Source organism: Sinocyclocheilus grahami, unplaced genomic scaffold (assembly GCF_001515645.1).
Source record: "Sinocyclocheilus grahami isolate Dianchi unplaced genomic scaffold, SAMN03320097.WGS_v1.1 scaffold22.1, whole genome shotgun sequence".
Classification (NCBI taxonomy): Eukaryota; Metazoa; Chordata; class Actinopteri; order Cypriniformes; family Cyprinidae; genus Sinocyclocheilus; species Sinocyclocheilus grahami.
This window is the reverse complement of record NW_015505201.1, coordinates 1,326,493-1,351,409: the sequence shown is the minus strand read 5'-3', so window position 1 is coordinate 1,351,409 and position 24,917 is coordinate 1,326,493. Positions and strand designations below refer to the sequence as shown.

At 34.4% G+C, this 24,917-nt stretch overlaps 2 protein-coding genes across 2 annotated transcripts in view; both read left to right on the top strand.

The window, feature by feature from the left end:
- The window catches only part of pclob (piccolo presynaptic cytomatrix protein b), a 76,735-nt gene extending 73,367 nt beyond the window's left edge, over nucleotides 1-3,368 (top strand). Inside the window, exon 38 of the mRNA XM_016243187.1 lies at nucleotides 1,658-3,368. Within this exon, the coding sequence (XP_016098673.1) occupies nucleotides 1,658-1,801 (144 nt within the window). The 3' untranslated portion in view covers nucleotides 1,802-3,368. The remainder of the gene's footprint in view (nucleotides 1-1,657) is intronic.
- A 6,819-nt stretch (nucleotides 3,369-10,187) lies between these two features.
- Nucleotides 10,188-24,917, top strand: part of LOC107559841 (voltage-dependent calcium channel subunit alpha-2/delta-1-like) — a 108,768-nt gene continuing 94,038 nt past the window's right edge. Inside the window, exons 1-3 of the mRNA XM_016243846.1 lie at nucleotides 10,188-10,682; nucleotides 19,763-19,844; nucleotides 20,068-20,184. Of these exons, the coding sequence (XP_016099332.1) occupies nucleotides 10,561-10,682; nucleotides 19,763-19,844; nucleotides 20,068-20,184 (321 nt within the window). The 5' untranslated portion in view covers nucleotides 10,188-10,560. The remainder of the gene's footprint in view (nucleotides 10,683-19,762; nucleotides 19,845-20,067; nucleotides 20,185-24,917) is intronic.

Here is a 24,917-nt window from a genome sequence, read left to right as displayed (position 1 = left end):
TGTGCCATTCAAAATCTGGGGTCGGTAAGATGTTTTTGAAAGAAGTCTTTTCTGCACATTAAGGCTGCATTTATTTGATCAAAAATACAGTAAAAACATGAATATTGTGAAATGTTATTACAGTTTAAAATAACTTTTTTTTTTCTTTTTAATATATTTTAAAATGCAATTTATTCCTGTGATGCAAAGCTGGATTTTCAGCATGATTACTCCAGTGTTCAGTGTCACATGATCCTTCAGAAATCATTCTAAAAATACTGATTTGATGCTCAAAAACATTTCGTATTATTATCAAGTTTGAAAAGAGTTGTGCTGCTTAATATTTTTGTGAAAAGCGTGATACATTCTTTTCAAGATTCTTTTTGATGAATAGAAAGCATTTATTTGAAATAGAAATATTTTTTCCATAATAATGTAAAAAATCTTTACACTCACTAAATAAAAACATTCATTTCAAACATGTATTCATTAAATAATCTTACTGACCCCAAACTTTTAAACGATAGTGTATGTATTATATTATTTAAAGGGGTGGTTGACTGTTTTTTTTCTAGGCTTGATTGTGTTTATGGGGTGCAGTCTAACGTGTTAATGCTTCGTTTAAAAAAAATGCATTATTTTTCACATTATTTACCTTTATTCCACACCGCTCTGTCCCTTCTCCGAGAAACATCATTTCCTGCTTTTATGAAGCCCCGCCCTCAGAAATAGGCGATGGGCTCTGATTGGTTAGCTAGCCCAGTGTGTTGTGATTGGCTAAACCGCCTCTAGTGCGCGTCTAAGCGTCCCGCCCCTCTCCTCAGCGGCATGTGCTCCGGTTGTATTGTAAACAAAGACGTTGTTAATATCACGTATCAGTTTGAGCCCAATTGAGACGCAGAGGATATTAGTGAAGAGGATCGTGCAGAACCTGAGCAAGCACAGCTTTTAATGGTAGGCCTATATTTTTTGTTTGTTGTTGTCTCATACTTTTAGATATGCTGTTATTTGTAAATGCTATTGCTTATGTTAGCTTTTAATTTACGGGTTTATCCTGATTAAAGCTTTAATACAGTACAGTACGGCAACTGTACGTGCGTCCATGTTTAACGCTTCTCATAGCTATGTGAAAATAAGTGTATAATTGGAACAGTTCATTGTTGGAGCTGAGCTGAATGAGAGAGAGAGAGAGAGATGCAGAGCAGGGGGACGAGAGGAACAGTATTAAGAACTGCTGCTTTAGAACATTGATTTTGAAACTTGTGAATCCATTAGAATCGTTAGAAGACAGAATCGCGATTCATATATGAATAGATTATTACGTGCACCTCTAGTTTTCTCTTCCTCTTCTCTAAAGCAGCGCAGCATGGCCTCGCCCCCTTTGCTGCCTTTTCCCGAGGGCGGGGTTTATCAGGGTTTGTGATGTCACGAACCCAAGAAGTAATTTGTTGTAGTCCCTCCCAGCCGTTTTTGTAGGCATTAAACTGCCAGAATTTTAAAAGACGATATCTCCGTTTGCATTGAACTTTCAGCTTCGTAAATTTGCAGATATTGTTTATTCTCAAACACATTAACTAACGTTAAAAAAGTTAAATCGCAATCAACCACCCCTTTAAATTATTTCCTCTGACTTTTTTTTTACCATTTCGCCTGTCTTTTATCCCCTTCCTCTTCACAGCTGTTCCTGGTGTCAAATGGAGGGAAGTTTATGAAGAAGACCCTGATTGGCGAGGCCTACATCTGGCTGGACAAAGTGGACATGCGTAAGCGGGCCGTCAGCTGGCACAAGCTAGTGGCCACATCCAGTCAAACGCAGCCTTAATCACGTGCCGTCCATCTCCCATCGGTGCCCTCCAAAAAAGAGAAATAAAACAGGAAAAGGTGGGTTTGTGGATCTGGAATGACTGATAGATCATGAAAAGAGAAAATCAGTTGAATGAAATACTGTGACGAAGGTTTTGAGGCCATTTGAGGCTATTTGAGGCTATTTTCACTCCCAGAGCAATGCTATTGTCTATTTGAGGGAGTCATTTCTGCAACTACTTTCTACATCTAAAATACCTTAGGCATGAGCCAATTATTACTACCAATTATTACATTTCAATGTAATTTCAGCTGTTATCACATGTCCAAATTTTTTTTGCAAAAAACATTGTTCACAAGGAGATAGATGCAGTTCTTGACACAATCATGTGATGTATAATGACCATATCAGACTATGTTATGCATTGTATAGAGGTTATACTGTAAGAAAGACAATCGTAAATATAATGTATTCCCCTTATTGAATGCAACATCCAACTGTGCACAGTTCGAGATTCCTCCGTTTATAATGTCTTGAGTGTCGTCTTCAATGTTTAGGGAATGTTGAAACTTCAGGTTGTGACTGACATCAGCTATTGGACATGGATCCATCAATCAAGTCGAGATGATCTGGTTTTCACGAAGTCCTCTTGATTATTTCAAGAATGGCTATTTGTTGGATGCTAAATGAGGGCGTGCTTTGTTTTTAGTGTCTCGAGCCCTCAAATTTGGTTCTCTGAGGTTAAAGGGCATCTGTTTTCTGTCTAGAAGTATGATTGTACGTGTCCACGATGTGTGTTTGCTTTATGAACAGCATCTTGAAGTAAATGTCATGTTAGTGGTCAGATGTTGTCATCAATAGTTGCTGTTTTGTGACCAAGTTGTATGTGGAATCCAAATATGCAATGACAAAAAAAAAAAAAGATAATGGTAATAATTAATGTACATTTGAGTCCTCCTTGGCTTTTATATGAGGGTTCTGACTTAATTGGCTCGATTGAAATCCTGATGTAACGTTTGTTGTTTATTTTAATGGTGCAAGGTGTCTGTCCTGCGTCACGTGTCACTGTTCCATGGTGGTGCACATTTAATATTGTTTTTCTGCTGTAAAGTTCATCTGTTCATGTCAGTTTAGATCACTGCCTCTTTAACCTGCACCATATCAGTGTATAGCTACACTAGTATGTGCCATTGATGGATAAAGGCATGTGTTTTTGTCTGTCTAGGATCTCAACACCAGACAGTACTTTTCTAACTTAACAGTCAGTGTTTCCATTATCAATATCAGTGGACATATTTCACACATGGAAACATGGTTTTGTAACCTGGCTAATAAAATGTACACTAATGTTTCCATATGATTTAATCTGCATCTTGCACAGGTGGTGCACAGATGTACCTGAATATAAGGTTGCTGTCGTAGTAAGATGAACTATCGTGTGCCAACCTGATGTTTTAACCAAATCCACTGGTTCTGTTTGGGTAAATCTATGCAACATGGATTATGTTCTTTGAATGCATAAACCTTAACATGCGACATCAAGCGAGTGTGTGAATATATGTATATCTGTTAAAGAAGAAAAAAAGAAATGAATTATATGAATATTGTATAATGTTTATTTTTATTTATTTATTTTTTACTTCCTCTGTATGGCACAGTACATATTAATCATATGCACTTTACGTTATTGTTTTCATAGGTTTCTAAATTTCATCGTAAATAATGACAAAAAAAAATAATATATATATATATATATATATATGCTGACCAGAATTTTTAGATTTTTTTTTTTTGTAAAGGAAAAAAAATAATCTGTTTAGATGTGAAACATAATAATGCATATTTTATGTTGGTGCATAATTATGATGGCCAATTAAAACCTGTAACAAGTGTCATCAGTTTTATTTAGATCATCACACCTTTCAAAGTGTGATTTTTTTTTCCTTTCAATTCAGTTCAATTCTTTCAATTCAGAATTCAGTTGCCGTAAACCGTGTGAATGTAATTTTGGTTATTTTCTTGATTTTGTAAATATATAGGATATTTTCTACAAGAAGAGGTCTGAATATTTATTTGGTCTGACGTTGAGCATGTGATTGTGATCAAGGTCAAACTCTGTCTGTACATATTGTATTTGTCTAACTGTGTAAGAAAGTAATATCTGGATCTGTTTAAAATCATGTGTTTGATCAATCCATTCCAACCTGTTTGACGAAATCAACAACATCTCTCAAAATGAAAACGATACGGTTAAAAAAAAAGGAAAAAAGACAACACAAAATTTCCTGTCAAATTGAATGGTTGTCAAAGAGTTTCTATGTTTTTACATAGATGTTGCATGTTTTGTTAGATGTTTGTTGATCTATTTTGCCTCCAGATTCAGTTTAAAAAGAGAGATAAATTCAACACATCATCTGAAGTTGTATGCGGACTGTAAAAATGCTTGTAAAACGAGTCTTGTTTTTCACTTCGTGTAAAAAAAAAAGTAGAAAAAAATCTAATGTTATGGTTTTGTGGTTGTCCACAGGATGTCATGGAATTATGCAAATTGTGCAGTAGAGAAAAAATATATGAAAGCTAAGAAATAAAATCTTTCTCCCTGCGTCTAAATAATAAAGAATAGATTCTATTTCAAATGTGAAAATGCATTTCATTGTTTTGATTCTATGATGCTTGTCTTGTCGACAGTTACATTGGGAAATGTTACATTTTTCATTATTATTTGATGGTTGTTTGTCGAATTAATTTATATATTGCAGAGTGCTTTGTCAGCCCTATTTTAGGTCCAGACCTTAGTCAGGTTAGATGCCATATTAAGTTTAACATGGGTAAAAACGAGACTGTGAGGGATCAGTCTTTACAATGGCACTCACTATATAAAGGTCCTAGATCACTCAATATTAGTGTAGTGTGTGTATATACAGTATATTAGTGCTGTCAAATGATTAATCTCGGTTAATCGCATCCAAATTAAAGTTTTTGTTTACATAATATATGTGTGTATATGTATTATGTATATATAAATACACACACATACAGTATATATTTTGAAAATATTGCCATGTATATATTTATATTCATATAATTGATATTATATATAAATATTTTAAATGTATAAACTTAACATGTTTTTCTTAAATATATACATGCATGTGTGTGTATTTATATATACATAATAAATATACACAGTATACACATATATTATGTAAACAAAAACTTTTATTTTTGGATGTGATTAATCGTGATTAATCATTTGACAGCACTAATATATATATATATATATATATATATACACACACACAAACATATATGTATATGTATTATGTGATCAGTAAGAATTTTTTTTTTTTTTTGAAAGCACTAAGTTTCTTGAGCACTAAATCTTCATATTAAAATGATTTCTGAAGGATCGTGCATGTGACACTGAAGACTGGAGTAATGATGCTGAAAATTAACTAAATCTTCATATTAAAATGATTTCTGATGAATCATGTGACACTGAAGACTGGAGTAATGATGCTGAAAATTAAGATTTGCCATCACAGGAATAAATTATATTTTAAATTATGATATTTCACGATATGATTTTTTTATTTTTATAAATGTAGCTTGTAGTAGGGGCCTATAACAAGGAGATTATGACCTTCACATTAGCTACCGAGAATGGTTTATGATTACTAAAAAGTACATTTGTTAATTTTATCATTTTCCCCCGTTTTGAGGCAAAATACGGTGTATGATTGAATGAAATAGTTTTGTGGATCCACGTCTTGTATTTACAGTGTTTGGCCAGCAGATGGAGATATAATAGTTCTAATAATTACACAGGAAGTACCTCAGAGACTAACCATACTGTATTCGTGAAAAGAAGTTCAACAGCTTGATTAGCTTAACTATTAGCTGTATGATTCTGTTTATATAGATATATGGATTGGGCTGACCCATTATTTGAACTGTAGCAAACATGAACAGAGCAAATGAGGGAGAAAGAGGGACTCTGACTCATCCGCGCCTCATTATCCTCTCAGCATTTTTGTCAGGGCGAAATTTAAGAACACAAGGTGGCGTTACCAGAACGATAACAAGCCCTGCCACCACACAAAGAAACTACCCCTCACCAGTGTAGGTTTGTTCCAAAGCAGGAGCAACAAGAACCACAGCCTCTGAGAGGAGTGTTGTAAGCATCCTCTCTCTCTCTCTGGGTAATGTGAGGCAGGGCATGTTGCCATGGAGACGAGGGTTCAGGGGTAGGAGGACTCAGGGGAGCGATGTAGCTCGGAGAGCAGGATGTTCTAGTGAGTGTGTGATACTCATCATCCTCAGTTCAGCAGACCGTGATACATTCTTGTTTTCGATCCGTCTAATCAGCCAGCATTACTCAGTAATACTGTGCAGATGAGAACGCTTTCCCTGAAAAACGCCGCTCACGGTTTTTAGCTCGATAGCCGTCGCAGAACTGCTTTGACAAACGTCTTACATCTGAAGTTAATTAGCTTCCTCAAAACTCTCCCAAGAGGCAATGCTGTGTTTTGTTTCAGGCCTAATCAACGCGTAGCTAGAGTTACCGAAACCAGGTTGTAATAAATACATAAATGCACACACTATAGCTTCCGTTTAATAATTGTAGTGGGGTTTTTTGTCTTGCAACAGACAGCCAAATATGATCATTCTCATAGAAGGACCCCCACCATATAATTTAAAAGGCAATAATAATAATTGTATGTATAAACACCCAATTTACAGTGTGAAAACATAGAATATACATGTTTAAGATATTTGTAAAATATTTCGTTTCTTTTGTTACATCATTTCGCTTTACTACTAAAGCCCCGTTCACACCAAGAACGATAATTATAAAGATAACGATATTAGCGTCCACACCAGCGTACGATATCGTCTGTTTATTCTAAGCGCACATGTGTCTGCCGCTTTAAATTCTTGAGCTCGTTCTGATTGGCTGTCAGTGTTTTATCGTTCCATCAGCTGGAAAAAAATTGTTTTGAAAGTGATCACAACGATATCGTTCCTCTGTATCGTTATCGTTATAGTTGTAGTGTGAACTATGCTATTCTTTAATATTGAGAACGATTTTTAGAACTATATCTTTATCGTTATCTTTATAGTTATCGTGCTTGGTGTGAACCGGCCTTTAGGCTACTACACTGAAAACAACTGATGTAGGGAAAGTTTTTACTCAGAAATTGCTAGTAAATATTTTACAGTGTACTGTACTATTAGATGTATTATTGAAATCCAGTTTTATGTTTTATTAATTCAATTATTAATTTAATTTTTTTAATTCAAGTTTATTTGTATAGCGCTTTTTACAATACAAATCATTGCAAAGCAACTTTACAGAAAATTAAGTTTCTACAATATTTAGTAGTAGCTTATCAGTGGTGACGTAGATTAAAGATTAAATACGTAATCAAACGGAGACGATTAACAGCAATTATTATATGACTATTAACAGCAATTATTATATGATGCAATCAAACTTATAGCAAAATTATTTTTTATTTATTCAAATCAATTTTATTTAATATTTTTATTTTGTAAATTGCATTTGGTTTTTAAACAAATATTATTGTTATTACTATTGTTGTGTATTTAATCAAATTTATTTTTTTAATCTTATTTATTTATTTATTTATTTTGTTATGTTTAAACTTCACCAGTGACCTAGAACCAGGGTTATTATAGTTAACTGAAATTAAAACTCAAATTAAAACCATGAAAAATGTTGTTACTTCAATGTTATAAAATAATAATAAAATTAATTATTTAAAAAAAACTTATTTTATTTCGGCTATAGTTGCCAAAGCACCATTTCCTATTTTCATTTAGTTTACCTTGATGTTCCAAAAATAAAACTGGATTGAATGAACGAATGAACGAATGAATGAATGAATGAATGAATGAATGAATGAAAATAAATAAATAAATACTATGACCTATAATGAATGAATGAATGAATGAATGAATGAATGAATGAATGAATGAATGAATGAATGAATGAATGAATGAATGAAAATAAATAAATAAATACTATGACCTATAAAAAAAAGGAAAGGAAAAAAAATCACAAAAATCACAAAAAGACAACTAAATAACTAAAACTTTCACATTCAAATGATAACAGAACACATAAAAATAAATACTAATTCAAAATATTAATAAAAACTCAAAGTATCTTGATGATATAAAATAACAGTGTCTAGCACTGCATTGCACCCCCCTAGTTTGAAAACCCCTGGTCTAGACAAACAGCTAGAGAATCTCCTGTGAACATTTAACAAGCTCGGTCATTAGCTTTTACTGAACGGCCCACGGTCAAGCCACAGGCGCGCTCGCAAACACACCCAACACTCTGCCGGTACATAAAGAGTTTCATCCACAAATGCACCTGGAAGGTCCTCGGAAATGCTTTTAATGCACATCGATGTCTAAAACACTTCACCGCCAGAGCCTCCTGTGTGCAGGCCCGACCACATAAACACAGAGCTGTCTGAAAAGAGTTGGGTGAACACATTAAACTGGTAGCAAGCAAAGTGCACATGCACTCCGCTTCCCAGCATCCTTTAATCATCGGCTGGGCCGTGCATAAGAGGAAAGAGGTCACAACAGTGCTGTCTATTTAAGACCTATTGGGAGTTTTAATGAGAAAGTGTGTTTTTGATGATGGGACGGCGTCTTTTCATTCACTTTTCAGTGCAGGCCCAGAGCTTTTATCTTGGTTTGTTATGTAGTTGGCTATTTTACTTGAAGCTACCACAGGGTTACTCTGTATCTCTTTTCTGCAGTGGTGCATCAGTACAAAACCTCCTCTAGGCCCTATTGGATCCGCGGTTCGATGGGATGGATGGGTGCTAATGGACCTGCATACAGACCAGGGAACAAAAGCACAAGGCCTCTCCTATTATAGAACTTGCGCTCTCTCGCAGTCTCACGCCCTGTTGCACGCGCCTTGCTTTGACACTCGTCGTTGCCGCGGAGAGCGCGGTTGCTAGGCAACGGATGAAAGCTGAAATCCCTGGGTAACTCGTCGCTTACTGCCCCGACCTGCCTCCCATCCCTGCTTGCTGGCTTATTAACTTTATTTCATTGGGAAGGAAAAAAAGAGTATCTCATTTAAACGAGCATTATAGCTATATGACTCGGCTGTGATTTATAGCATTGCCTTATATCTTGCATGCAGAGCATCCTATTTTTTATATAATAAATAAATAGGATGCTGTGCATGCAAGATATATAGACGTATGTGTTTATGAATGAGATACATCATTCACTGATGTCCTAAATGAATAATGAACGAATATTTGTGAAAAACAAGCAAGAGAGAGCCTTTGATATTGATCAGATTCAAACAAAAGCATAAAAATGCAGTGTATTTTAGGCAATAGTTGATTAAATAGCTTTATAGTCTTTACATGTAGATTGGTGTTGAGTTATTTTTATAATAATAATGATAAAAATAATAAATGTTGTTATTAAAATATAATGTGTATAATTTATATACATATAATAATAAACATATAAGAAATATGTAGAATGTAGATGGCATTTTAATTTTCATAATAATGATGAGGATTTTTATTATTATATAAAATGTTTATCATTTATATAAATAACAAAATATGTAAATAAAACATTTTTCATGTAGTATGAAGACATTGTTTTTATTTCATATAATAATAATTATTATTATTTAATTATTATAAATATAACAATAATAATTGTTTTTATTATTATTGAATAATAATATAATTAAATAATAATATAATAAAATGTTGATCATTTATATAAAAATATGTATAAATAAAATATGTTTCATGTAGAATTGAAGATAGCATTGTTTTTATTTAATATATTATTGTTGTTGATGATGTTGTTATTTTGTTGTTGAATAATATAATAATAATAATATAAAAATGTATACTTATAAATATATTAGGTATTTGTAGTAATAGTAGTACAGATTTTATAAATATTTATGTAATTTATATTAAAATAAATATTCTATCAAATAAACAAAATTATTATTATAATTATTATCAGTTTTACGGTAAAATTCCGGTAACCACAGCTGCCAGTTTTTTACCGTAAATTTTACGGAATTTTTTTTACAGTGTAGTATTGCATGCAGATGCCGTTAATAATATAAAATCAATGTAAGTATTTATATACGTTGTGTAACCATAAGTATTATATAAAATATCAATAAAAACAAGTATTTTTAACAAATCATTGCAGTGTATTTATTTATGTGCCAAAAACGTACTCAAGTAAACATGTAAATGCCAAATCTTCTTAGTTGGCTTTCAGTGGGTATCACGGCACTTTTGTACGCATTCTTAATTGATTTCAGGAGGGTGTTACTTAGTATGTGTTGAGGAAGCGTAAGAGAAGGAGGAGGAGGAGAGAGAGAGGGACTGGAGAGGGTTGCATTGCATGAAGATCCGATGAAGGCTATTGCAATAAGAGGGCAAGAGAGAGGGGTGGGGGCAGAATGACGCTGATTCGGGGCTATTGATCTCTTCCTCCCCTCTATACGGGGTCAGTAGTTTGATCAGAGCGCGCGCAGGATCACACAGAAGAGCCACACACGCGCTTTTGTAACATGAAGCGGCGCGTATAGAGCTATCCAACAGGACACTCATCACCAATCCGATCCAGTCTGTCTCTAACCTGATGACGGGAAACAATAAGATTATCCAGCAGGACAGGAGAACGACGCGTTATATCTCAGGAGAAAAGTAACTGGTGTGCACTGACAGATGATGGTGCGCTCGAGATCAACAGATCTGGCCATGAAGCCGTTCAGAATCTCCGCGCTGATGATGTTCCTCTTCGCATCTGTTCATATCTCGTGCCCATCGCAGTTCCCCAGTCCGCTCATGTAAGTACTTTGACGTTGTTGTGTGTGCAGAAGAGCGTCACAGTGTTTCAACTGTTGATTAAAACGCTTTTTTCCCCTTTCATTCAGTTTGAACGTGCGTAAGTGTAATTGTAAGTTTTTGTGAGTGTGTATATCGTGCTGGATGCATAATACACAAACTATTTATTTACTTGTGTGCAGTTTAACATGAATGTAACGCATCGTATGTAATCTGTATACTTTATTTAGATTTTTGTTGGTTACACTTTACTTGAAGGGGTGTGCATAAGACTGACATGGCACCTTCATAATCATGACATGACACCACACATGTTATGAATATGAAGGTTTTTTATGCATGTTTTTGACAACTGTCATTAAGTGTCATTCGCTCAGTTATGTAATTTTTAATGCAAAGATGACATTGTTTGAGATGTCTTTGTTATGGGCTATGGTTAGGGGTAGGGTTAGGTCAAATAATGTCATATTTGCATTAAAAATTACATAACTGAGCGAATGACACTTAATGACAGTTGTCATAAACATGCATAAAACCTCCTTCATATCCATGACATGTGACGTGACATGATTATGAAGGTGCCATGTCAGTCTTATGCACTCCCCTTCAAGTAAAGTGTTACCTTTTTGTTTCATTATAAACAATAATTGTCTACATCTATATGCCCCAATAATGGTCAATAATGTCCAAACGCTAAAACGTACATGTAAACTTATAGACAATATATAAATTATGTTTAATGTTGTTAAGAGGTAACGTTGTTTAATAATACAGCAGACAAATACACAATCGATATTATGAATTATGTTGAATGATTGGGGGGAGGAGACATTATTTCCCATTATTGATTTGTTTATCAAGGCATGAAGTTATTCACTCTTCAAGGTTTTTCATGTAAGACTTTTCCATGCAAGACTGTTGATAAGCACAACTGTTAAGATCCAAACAAAGGAACAAAAAGCACCTTAAAAGTGTTCTGTAGGACTTGTGAGCGAAATCCCAAGCCTTCTGAAGTCTTCTGATTATGATCTTCTCCTCCAGTGATCTTGAGAGCCTGTGGGACTGAATCAGTGAGTCACTATGATTCGTAAAAGAATCAGTACAATTTGTTAGCTGGTTTAACCAATTGAAAAGAACTGGCTCAAAAGCATGATTCATTCATTGCTCCAGTTCTTAAAATCTGACTCAGCGATCTGTTCACAATGGTTCTTCAGCTAAACACTCTCTTTTAGATTATTGGTGAATTTTGACAAATTAAGGTATGTTAATCTCGCAAACATATTGTGTGTATGTGTTTAACTTTTTACTGACACTAATCTTAAGGTTATAAGCCAGGTTAAAGCTTTTACCCCCTGTGGTTTCCATTTCACTTTCACCTTATGTAATCTTTTCCCATGATTTAAGATTTTTCACTTTACAAATATCATTCAGCATGAGATATTTAACTGAACATAGACACATTATTTTACCTAGCTGAAGACGTCCAGATTATTTGCTCCAATGTTACTTGAATAAAAGTTCAGTATTGCTTTAGTTAATGTATTGCATAACAATATTCAACAGAAGTGCATTGTGACCATGTAGGCAAACAAATGATTGTGTTTGTGAGAGACAGATGTGACCTGACAGATGGTTGAGCATTTTTCTGTTTTGAGCTGGCAAGTCTTTTGTTAACCTGATATTTGAATGAGTCTGTATAGCAGACAAGTTAAATCTTATGCAAAAAGTAAGTTTAAACTATTGTGGATGTGCACGATTGTGAATTTGTACGGAAGGCCCATTGCTATTCCCCAGCTCAGTACATTGAGGTATTCCTGTTGTTAGCATGTTTCAGGACAGATGCATCTGAGATGAATTGCCCTTATTGTCTGCACTGCTGCTTAAAAAGTGATTGTTTCACCAGGTGGTTGTGACAGCAGAACAAGAGATTTGTCAGTTTCCTCACTGATACAATCTTAACATGCCACAGATTTTTACGTGCTTTCATAAATCTATAAACTGTCATTTCTGAATGCAGTAATAGACAGAATTGGTGTATTTTTTACATCGTGACTGTGGTCTCACATTGTGTTTTATTGCATGGTGTGAAGAGCATTAATCCAATGCATTAAGATAACGATTTACAAAGATTATGTAAGAAGCTGGACCTTTTGATTTGACCACCTGTTTGTTCTGCACTAGAACATGCATTCAGGAAAAACAAACCTCTTGGGTGGCCTGAACTGACGTAGGTCAATATATTTGTAATGGCCGTAAAAACCAGGAAATAATTGTTCCGCATAACAAGTGCTTTTGTTAAATGGGCTCTTCAGGTAGATGTCTGAGAATCTACGTCAATAATGCATTGCTTTAAAATAATGAAAAAGAATGATATGCCTTTGTGTTATTTTCAGTTGTTGAAAAGGTTGTCTTGAAAAGGTTACAGCAGAATAGTACAGTGTCAATTAAAAGTAAGGGGGAAAGCTTCAAGGAATGGATCACCACAAATTGAAAACTTGCTGAAAGTTTACTCACCCTCAGGCCATATGTAGATGAGAATGTTTCTTCAATGGAACAGATTTTGAGAAGTTAGCATTACATACTTGCTCACCATTGGATACTCTGCAGTGAATAGCTGCCGTCGGAATGAGAGTCCAAACAGCTGATGAAAACATCACTAGTAATCCACATACTCCAATCAATCAATTATCATATTGTGAAGTGAATAGCAATTATTGTTTCTGGCTAAAATGTGAGTAATCTATCCATAATATTGCTTTTGCCAGTGAAAAGTCGTCTTGTCTGAATCAGGAGAAAAATATGCGCAGAAAAACAAGCAAAAACAGTTCTAAAAAATGTCAGTGAATTTTGATGTGAGAGGACAACAGTTAAAACATTCTAATAATGGATTTGTTTACTACAAACACATGGCTTCTCACTTCACAAGATGTTAATTTATGGACTGGAGTCATGTGGATTGGTTGTTGTTTTATTGTGATGTTTTATCAGCTGTTTGGACTCTAATTCTGACAGCACCCATTCGCTGCAGAAAATCCATTGGTAAAAAAGGGATGTAATGCCAAATATCTCCAAATCTGTTCCGATGAACTACATCTTGGATGACCTAAGGTTAAGTAACTTTTCAGCTAATTTAAATTTTTGGGTGAACTGTCCCTTTAAGATAACTAATTTCTCCTTTAAAGCTGCAGTCCGTAACTTTTTTTGGTTAAAAATGATCCGAAATCAATATTTGAGCAAGTACATAACCAGCCAGTGTTCAAAACTATTGCCTTACTTTAGCCCGATTCACAACGGTTAGCTTATAATAATGTTTTCTAATTTGAGTGATACGGGTAGGTTTTCGCGGGAAATTCATTGTCATTACGTCACGTCTGTAAACATAAAGAAGTTGTCCTGGCTAGTAGGCTATCGCGTGTAAGGATGCTGCAGGTGGAGGATTGTTTGTAGCCTTTTCTCACAGCAGCTGGAATAATTACATTTATCATTTTGATGGCGGATTGTAATCCAGAAAGGATTATGTGTTTATGAAACACATGTGAATAAAAATTAAATTATATTCCAGTTTTAAATGTGCTTCTGATTACAGATAGCCTGGGATTACACAAGATTTGTATTTTGAAGACAACCAGTTCGAAGGGAGCATAATTTGCTTTTTGGGTTAAAATAATTTCTTAATATGAAATTCAAAGATTATGACAATTAGAGTTTAGACTGTACAGAAATTGAAATCTACTCGCTTATACACACTATACTCATAGTCACACAATGCTGATGTAGTTAACATTAACAATTTGAGAATAAAGTATAACAATAATAATAATTTGCACAATAAATAATAATAATTATTGGAATGCTTTTTTCCTCAGTTGGTCAGAACAAACGTGGCAGACTTGTTACTTGTTCAGATGACAATATCCAGTGAAAATTCTTATTTGGGTCATATTCCAAGATGTAGGCTAGAATCTGTGATTGCGAAGTACAGTAAATATCCACACCAGTGCGGTGACTGACTGCCACACATACTCTTCAGAATATTAGATTAATCGCGCTGAAGCCGAGCCGCCGCACAACCCACGCAAGCTAGATAATTCCTCACACTGCTGCAATTCCAGGTTTTCAAACAGAGATGGCGACAAAGAGGCAAAACTTACGACTGCAGCTTTAAGTTAACATATTTAACCATCTCCTTTAGTTGTGAGAGATACTGCAAAGTAATACTATGTGTATGTGTGTCAGTTTATTTTTTGCATATACTGTAGCTCATTTTTGCTTCCCACAATTAGTTTTATTTCTGTCTGTTCTTGGATGTACAACGGTTGTTGAAACCATTACTGTGGGAGAGAAAGAAAAGGTGCATCAAGACAAAAACAGCAAAAAACAAATAAATAAAACACTTTCGGCTTTCCCTCCCATCTGTGCCTCAGATACACTTATAAAGGAAGTGAGAGTACTCAATAACTAATCCACTCAATTTGGAGCGACATAAGCCACACTGCTCCTCTGGTTTCTTTCAATTGGTAGTATTAGTGCAGAAACAGGCTTTTTCGAGAGAGAACTGAGGGAGGATTCCCACAGAGAGATGACGCAGGTGATCACTGTGACTGTGTCCTCTTGACAACTTGAGACACCTGTCCCTCAGTCCCACGCTCATCCACTTACTGACACAGAGACGCCACTTACCTGTGGAGAGGACAAGATCAATGTTATGCTGTAATAAGCGGTATGTTTAGGAGCACACTTAAAAGAGTAGTTCAGCCAAAAAGGAAAATTCTATTGTTTACTCGGTCTCATTTCATTAGCTGTGCAAAGTTTGTTTTATTATTATTATTTTATAATAGAAGCTCTGCTAACAAGCAGACCAAAATCAGCATATTAGAACGATTTCTGAAGGATCATGTGACACTGAAGACTTGAGTAATGACTGTTGAAAATTCAGCTTTGAATTGTCATCACAGGAATAAATAACATTTTAAAATATATGAAATAGAAAACAGTTATTTTACATTGTCATAATATTTCACAATTTTACTGTATTACTGAATTTTTGATACAGCCTTGGTTAGCATAAGAGGCTTCTTTCAAAACGTCTTTCTTACCCCAAACCTTTAGTGTTTGACAGACTTGTGTTGCATTTACAGTATACATTTTATAAGTTAATTCCCTGAGAATGAATCACTGACTTTGGTGTTGCTAGTGCCTTGCTCAACATTTTAAACTACAGGAATGTTTAAGCTATCCCCAACATGTTTTTAAGAAAGAAATAATAACAGGATTCATCAAAGCGTGCAAGTTTAGTTGCATTAGAGCTTTGTTTTATCTGTCCTAACCGACCCAAGTCTGACTGCAATGGTGCCCCCTTAATAAATAGTTGCATGGTTCCCTGGTCTAGAACCTTGCATTGTTCCCAGCAGCAATTGTTTAGTGTAAGCTTAGCCATAAGTTCTTTAAAAAGAAAAAAAGCTTAGAGTCACAGTTCTGTTCCCCTGTTAGATGAGCGCTAATCCTCAGCCTGTAAAGGGATTAAATAGCTTATTATAGAGGAGCACAGGGAAATCTCTGAATGGACCTTGGAAATTTAAGTGAATGAACTTATTATGATCACTGACAAATTACCTTTTTAGCAGAATTCATCTAAAGAACTGTGGATGTTTCCTTTGACTAACCATTTTATCTTACCTACTGTACTAGATAGACGTTATCTATTAATTCAAGATAATGCTGTTGGATGTAAAAGATACATGAACAGTTAGGTAACACGTCACTTGAGGCCTGTATGTATTATACATTATAAAAGTTTTCTTATTGCATTAATTATGCCTCAAAATGCACCATTGTATGTTCTTGTGAATAATTGCAACATCATTGCTACACCTTTAAAGAGTGAAATGCATTAAACCACATGATAATCAACCAATTTTATGCATAGTAAGAAACCTGCAAGTATTGTAGTATATCTTAACTGTGATTAAAAATTAAGTACTTTCATTATACTGTAGATTAAGCTTCAACTTAAAGGAATAGTTCACCCAAAAATGAAAAATTGCTGAAAATGTACTCTCCCTCAGGCCATCCCAGATGTAGATGAGTTTTGTTTCTTCATTAGAACAGAATTGAAGAAATGTAGCATTACACTCTGTGGTGAATGGGTGCTGTCAGAATGAGAGTCCAAACAGCTGATAAAAGTCTGAATCAGGAGAGAAATATGCACAGATCAAGCACATTTACTAGTGAAAACAATCTAAAATGGTTCTTAATAAATATGTTGCTCTATTTCGATGTGGGATGGACTTTCACTGGAGGAAGCATTATTTTGAATGATTGATTCATTATGGACTCATATTTTGACTCATATTTGTTAAAATGCCTTAATGATGAATTTATTTCTTACAAACACACAGCTTTTCACTTCACAAGACGTTAATTGATGGATTGGACTTGTGGGAATTACTTATGGATTATTGTGATGTTTTTGTCAGCTGTTTGGACTCTCATTCTGACGGCACCCATTCACTACAGATGATTCATTGTTGAGCAAGTAATATAATGTTGCAGTTTCTCCAAATCTGTTCAGATGAAGAAGCAAACACATCTACATTTTCAGCATTTTTTTTAAATTTATTTTTGATTAAATTATTTCTTTGAGTGTTTCGTACATCTGCAGACATTTAGACTTTGTTGCATCAGTACATGAGTCATGGTGGTTGTGAGAAACTTTGCTTTTCTTCCACCATAAAACCTGGCAGCGTGTGTGGCTGTAAGTTTACTAGGTAGTGTGCAACATCCTGTGAGCCAGCCAAAGCCCTGTGAGTGAAGGAGGTCTGACTGGTAATGGCTTATTTACAGGGTGTTTTAAAGAATGTGTGGGACTTTACATTGCTGGAGGCATAGTTGCAAACAGGATATTTTGACATAGCAGACTTGGTGCAAAAAAGTGCTGGTATAACCATATCTGTCCACCTCTGCTCGTTAGAAAGCACTTCAGCCAACAGATTGTCTCATTGCAACCTACATCTGTGCTTCTGTGTTTCCAGCCCCTGAGGAAAAAAGCCTATGACAGAAGAATAGAATGAGCGCTAGAGGAGAAGAATGGAGGAGTCTATATTAAATTCAGAATTCTTTGCAGCCCATCTATCTTTTTTCACTTCCTTTTTTTTTGACCCCAATACAGAGAGCACTGGAGGGTTCTATTATACTAGTATTGATGGTCTGGGTTCACGGCTTAAACTTGGATGACTGCTGTGGATATGTGTGTTTTTGTTCTTCTGGGAAAGAGCGTAAGAACCTGGCCTTTTTCTCTGGTATCACAAAGCCACTGAACATTTGCTACTCAGCTTCTTTTATGTAGACAGCAGACTTTTGTTCTCTCACAAAAATAATACATGAGAGGGCAGAATGCTTTACCGAATATTTCTGTGCTGCATGAGCGAGTGAGAATGTTTAATAATTAAAGATTAGAAATGATTTCATATACACTACATAATGTTTTTGAAAAAGGCTTACTAAGACGGCAGTTGTTTTATTAAAATACAGTAAAATCAGTATGCTGTGAAATATTATTACAATTTAAACTGTTTTCTATTTTCATATTTTTAAACTGAATTTTCAGTATCCATTACTCGTCTTTATCCTTCAGAAGTAATTCAAATATGCTGATTTGGTTCTCAAGAAACATTTTTCATCGTAATCAATGTTGAAAATAACTGTGATGCAATATTTTTGTGGAAACAGTGATACATTATTTGTAAATTATATTAATTATTTGATTATTTTTTAATTTAATTAAATTTTTAAGGAAATTAAAAGTTTTATTTAGCAAGGACACGTTTCCTCAAAAATAAATAAATAAAAAATGAACAACAAACAAATAAATAGTGCTTTATATTTTGCTAAAATACAAAATGTATATTGCATAAAAACAAATGAGTGTTTAGGATCACAGTTTGTCAGAAATACAGTTCTTCAAGAGATGATACCTCTAGTTTTCCGATGGACTTCACACTTCGCAAACACCTCCTGAATTTCTCATCGTGGTTTGGGTAATTTTAGATCTGTGATCACAGAGGCCATGAAAGACATGTGACTTCGTCCTGATGTCCATGAATTCACTCCTCTTTTCATCTTGCAGTGTAACATCAAGGAATATCATGAAGAAAGAGAGTTTCCATCAAAGTGTGGCTGTACAGTAGGATTAATTATTAATATTAATTGGATGTTATATAACCACGCGGAGCAGTCATTGGAACCACTTCTCTGAATTTTTGTCTTGTAGAACAGGTCTGCAACCATGTGCGGTTTATAAGATTTACAAATTGTAGGTTAAAAATGAAAGATTTTGCTTTCTCAAAATATAAATACTTAAAAATATGGAAGCGTAACACTTTGAGGGATCGCCAGTTTTGTGTTATTCTGCAGATGCATTTCATTTTAAACATTTGTGCTTTTATTTTAAAGTTCATGCGAAATGTTCTTATTTTGCATACGTTTGCTGATTGTTTCCAGGTAGGTAACTTATTTGTGTTTGTACAACCCTTTGTCTGCTAAGTTTGATATGCCCAGGTTTATTGAGGATTTGACTTGCTTGATCGATTTTTGTGTCATCTTGATCAAATAAATGAGCCATTTGTTTAGTTCAGACAATCAGGTAGGGTCACACAAACTGCAAAATAAAAGCACAGCATTTACAAAACACAAACAATCACTAAAGCCATTTCTGAGGTGCACATGTTTGTGCTTGAAGCGTTTTGGGTTTGCTCTGAAGGACAGGGTTTTTTTGTGCGTTCACCAGGTTATTCATCTTGAGTTCTTGCTTGCAGTGTGCTAACTGACTATTTAGTCGTTTGTAGCTGCTTCGTGCTATTTTTAAATCGTGCATATTAAAAGCACCTGTCATGAGATCACATTTGCTGTAACTCTTCCATACTGCAAATTGCTTTCGATATGACTCACGTATGTAGCTGTCTTCATGACTGTGGCTTAGTTACTTCATAAAGACTTGAATTGTTTTCCATCACATTTTCTGACCCCTCTAGGTATACATTTAGATTGCAACTGTATATTTTAATAGCAGTGTTTGTGTTTGCAGGATAAAAGAATGGGTAGATCAACTGCAGCAGGAGCTGGTTTCTCTAGCAGACACAGCCAGCGCTGGGAATAATCTAAGACAGGTCAGAGGTCCAAAGGCCTTCACACTTTACCACGCACACACACCCCTGTACATATTGATGTATGTGTATTTTAATGTGTATTCACCCCAACAAATCATAAGCGAGAGTTAATCCTCAATAAAAGCCTGCTTAATTATCAAAACAATCATTACCGGTAAACCATCATCTCGTTACCTCATTACCAGAGTCCCTAATGAGTGTCTTTTTCTCTCCGTTATGGCAGATCTTTATGGATAATCAGAATTATTTCACTGTGAAATCAAATAATGCGGCACAGCTTGTGGAAACAGCGGCAAGGAATATAGAAAATTTTTTGAAGAAGCGAGCCGCAGCTCTAGAGGTAAGACCATCCTGCTTTATTTGATTTTAGTTGCATAAACATCAAAAGATATGAAGTACACATGTAAAAAAAAAAAAAAAAAAAAAATATATATATATATAGATCTAAAACAACAAAATATTCATCACACACACATAATTATAATTTGTATTTTTATATAACGATTATATAACAATTATATATATATATATATATATATATATATATAGCTCATGTAAAAAAATGTCATTCATCATAACATACATATTTACAAATGAAACATGCTTTTATTTTTAAATGTTATTATATTTTACATATATTTCTTAAATATATACAGGTATGCCGGTGTATTTATAATGTATACATAGAACACACAATATGTGTGTGTGTGTACAATGAAACATGCTTTTATTTTTAAATGTTATTATATTTTATATTTTACGTATATTTTTTAAATATATACAGGTAAGCCTGTGTATTTATAATATATACATAGTACACACAATATATGTGTGTGTGTACTATGAATATGTATATACACAAACTTTTGTTTTGGATGCGATTAATAGCGTTTAATCGATTTGACAACACTCATTTTAAATAATTAAAATGTGTTCTAAATATGCCTGACAAGGCATAAGTTACTGAATGCCATTGTTGTGGTTGTCTTCTGTAAATCATGGTGAAAATGTATGATAGTCATTATTTCATGCTCAGAAAAAGATCAAATTAATCTGGACACATTCTAATGTTTGAAAAAAATGTAAGCGGTATTAAACTTTTATTGTTTTGATGCTTGATTCATATATAAAACATAGATTTTTTTTGATGTTCAAACCGTTAGATAGTTTGTCTGTAATTTGTAAACAATGATGTAATCAAGAGCCAGTGGTCGCAGGTGTACATTTAGAAAGCTTGTTGAGTTGCTTGTTTGGAGTTGAACAGATGCCCCATAGACAGCAAAATAAAATTGCATCTACCCTCTTGTGTGCTCGTACTGACCTGCATCTGATCTATGCATCAGTGAGTATGCGTGTCCGCGCACACGCCAGCTGGCATATCCTTTGGAAAGATGGATGGATGGATGCCAGCGGGTTATAATTGTTTTTTAGCCTTTGAAAGATTCTGGGTGTCTGCGCCTGCTGCAGATGTGTCGGGCTTTCCCCGCTTCACTGATGCCCGTCTGCAGACCTGGAGGGGGTTTGGGATGGCTGCTGTGTTTGTCTACCCGTGGCTCCATTAGCATGCAGAGGAAGTCTCAGTAGTGGTCAAGGCTGTCGGGCGATGATTGTATTAGTTTGTGTGAATAATGTTGTTGTCTTTGCAGAGAGGCAGGAGAGGGAGAGGGATGTTTGGACTGGTCCTTCTCAGCCCATTACTCAGGTGTTCTCTCGTCTTTTAGTGACAGACAGACAGGCCTTTGGGAATTTCCTCGCTCTTTCACTCACATCTGTCTCAATAACACACTCGTGCGCTTGTTTTTCATCCCCACATCTCTCGGCCTCCCCAGAACACTTAACATTGACTTAAATGTTTCACTAGAATAGATTTAATCTTTTTTACCTCACAATTTGTCACACAATTGTCTTGTGTATACGGACAGGAAGATTATGGTTTCATTTGAGGTTTTGCAAGACTGGATATTGATTCCTTTTCTTGTAAATGCCACAAGGAGGTCGTTTACTAAGACACTAATGAGATGTTTTGCTACTGTACTTAAGTTGTTTATGAAGGCTGTTTGTGTAAACAGTATTGATTCCTTTTATTTATATTTTTACTTTTTGTGGTGCTAGTGTGAGTATTAAACTTTGGCATGTAACTCATTCTGTTGTTCGTGCTTCGGAAATGAATGGCGTCTCAAATCAGATGTATGCTCTTGTTTTACATTAGCATTCAGGTAGTGGACTATCAAATAAGCAAAAAAATAAATAAATCCTGAAAGGAGAGTTTTATTTTAGTATTACTTGTAATATATTTGTATTACTATTTTGAATTAGCTTTTTATTTTTCAGTTTTAATAAGATTTTATTAATTTGATGTGCTTTAAAAATGCTATTTTCAGACTTCATTTAGACTTCATTAGCATTCAGGCAAAATAGAAATACCTGAACAGTGTTATATTAGTATTATTTGGATTATACTTTTATTAATATTTTGAATTGGCTTTTTATTTTTCACTTTTATTTTAAATGTAATTTATTACATTTATGTGGTTAAAAAAATACTATTTAGTATACTATATTTCTTTTATTTTATTTTATTGCCAGTTTGTAATTTTAGTGATTCAACTTAAACTTATATTAGTTCAAAAAAACGTTAAATTTCATTTAACAATTAGTTTTATTAGATAAATAACAGTAATACATATTCCATAGGCTTACATTGAAGGAGGGTTTTGAGTCATCTAAGAAATCTTGTTGCTGTTAATTTTATTTTCTACTCTGATTTTTTTTTGCAATTAACCTTGAACAACTTGACACTATTTCCTGCTTTCCTAATTTAATTTGAGCCTCAAGTGTGTTATTTTTTTTAATAATAATTATTATTTAATGTTACATAGACATTTATGATTACTTTCTGAAAATCTCCCATTGACTGTAAAATGTTTGGTATTGGAAATCTGACAGTGATGACTTCATTATATTTTGCATACTGAATTGTGATTAGTATTTTGCACCCATTTGCATACCGAATCATAATGTGGCTTTTTTGCATCTATTTAACCTTCTACTTGCCTTTACACTACAAAGATGGTGTCAGGCTGTGTGCTGATTCTCCTGCACAGCTGACAAGATTCTGAGCTCTGATTCGGCTTTTCATTAACAGAACTAAAGCTTAAAATCGAATCTTGGCTAAAACTTTTACACCATTCTTTCTCTGCTTCACAGCCACTGCTATTTCCTTAAGGAAATGCAAATCAATTTTTTTCCTGTTTTTTTTTCTAGTGATTGATGCACATTTTAATCGCAGGCATATCTTCCCCTAGAGCTGTCGTCAGCTGACTAAATAAAGAACTGCTTTAGCACCTGTCTCTCTGTTTTTCTCAGCCACTGCACCATTCTGAAAACACAGACTCAAGCCCTCAGCCTTCTCAGCTCCAACCTCTGTGATCTGCTTTGATAATGCAGATGAAACGCAGCGTGGCTTGGTTTCAAGCTTGAGAACCTGATGTTTGTGTGTCACATGTGGTCTGTAGGCCTTTTCCTCATTATGGTGTGTTTTTAATATTTGCAAGTCAACAGCCACTAGAGCTAGCTATGCAGCACTCAAATAAGCCGCAACCTCTCACATGTGGCGTGTGTGTGTTGTTAGGTTTGTGACTGTTTACCAGTAGGCTGTTTCCTGGGGTCCGTTCTTCGTACCTCGCTTAATACATCTGAGATGATTTGAAAGATTGCAGATCTTGTAATCGTGATAACTGATCTCTGGCTAATTTGGTTCTTCAAACGAATTAGCGGATTTGAAGCGATTGGCTGGCGGCAAGACAGCAACGTAATGACATCATATAATTAAAAAAGACACCTGGCAAATTTCTGGAAACAGCCAAGCGAAAAAAACTACATAAATGTTATAATAGCTAAATGAAATGTGCACAGTTTTTATTTTATTTACATTTTTTGGACATTATTCCCAATTATTTATATTCATGAGTTCTAGTATTTGTACAGGCTTTACATTTTTATTTCAATGTTGTAATTAGCAGTTCATTTAATTTTATCTTTGAAGCAGATTTGTTATGTGACAGCGTTAATTAAAGTTTCTTAAGGGTCAAGTTATCTGCATCTCCTGTGCTCCATCAAGCCACTCCCATAATAGCTGTCATCACTCAAATTAACTGTATAGCATGTGTGTAAGACTCCAATACAATTATAAAGTAATTATTTCATCATGAATAAATGTTTCAACGAGTAAACCTGGCTGTGTTTACAGAAGGTATTATAGATGACTACACAACATTATCATATTTTTTTATTCATTTTAGAATTATTATTATTGTAAATGATTGTCCCTTGATCAGTAGGGGACTCTTCTAGTAGGATACTTGTCATTTTGACATTTGTGAGTGTGTTGATTAGAGTAAGAACCCATGGATGTGTAGATGGCACATGCAAACACACAAGCATAAAAATACAGGGGTCCAAAAGTCTGAGACCACATTCAAGGTCCAATTTAAACCTGAAAATAAAGATGTAACATTTCAAATAACAAGAAGAAGAAGAACAACAACAATAATACATTTCCTAGATGATTCTTAATTAAATTAATACATTGTCTTTATAATAATAATAATAATAATAATAAGACATTGTATTATTTTTAAATTTGGATCATTTGAATTGATTTATGATTATTACATAATTTTAAATTATTCTAAATTAAAAGTAATACAGTGTCCTTAATCCAATACAAAGTATAATGTATTATTATTATTATCATTATTTATTGTTGTTGTGGTTGTTATTTGTTTCTTTTTAAATTCTTCTCAATTAAATTTAATACAGTGTTTTAAATTATATTATTTTATTAAGCAATTGTTGCCGCTTTCAATCCCATAATGCGCCGTGCAAGCGTTTAAGCTCAACTTCCATAGGAATGAATTGAAAACGCTCGCTCCGTGCCAGTGGAAACGCACGCAAGTCTTTTAGCCAGGTTACAATCATCATCTTGCTCATCTTCAGCTGTGACTGTATTTGTATGTGTGTGTGCTGGGTAGGGCTGGGCAAAAAAATCGAATGCGATTTTCATGCGAATCT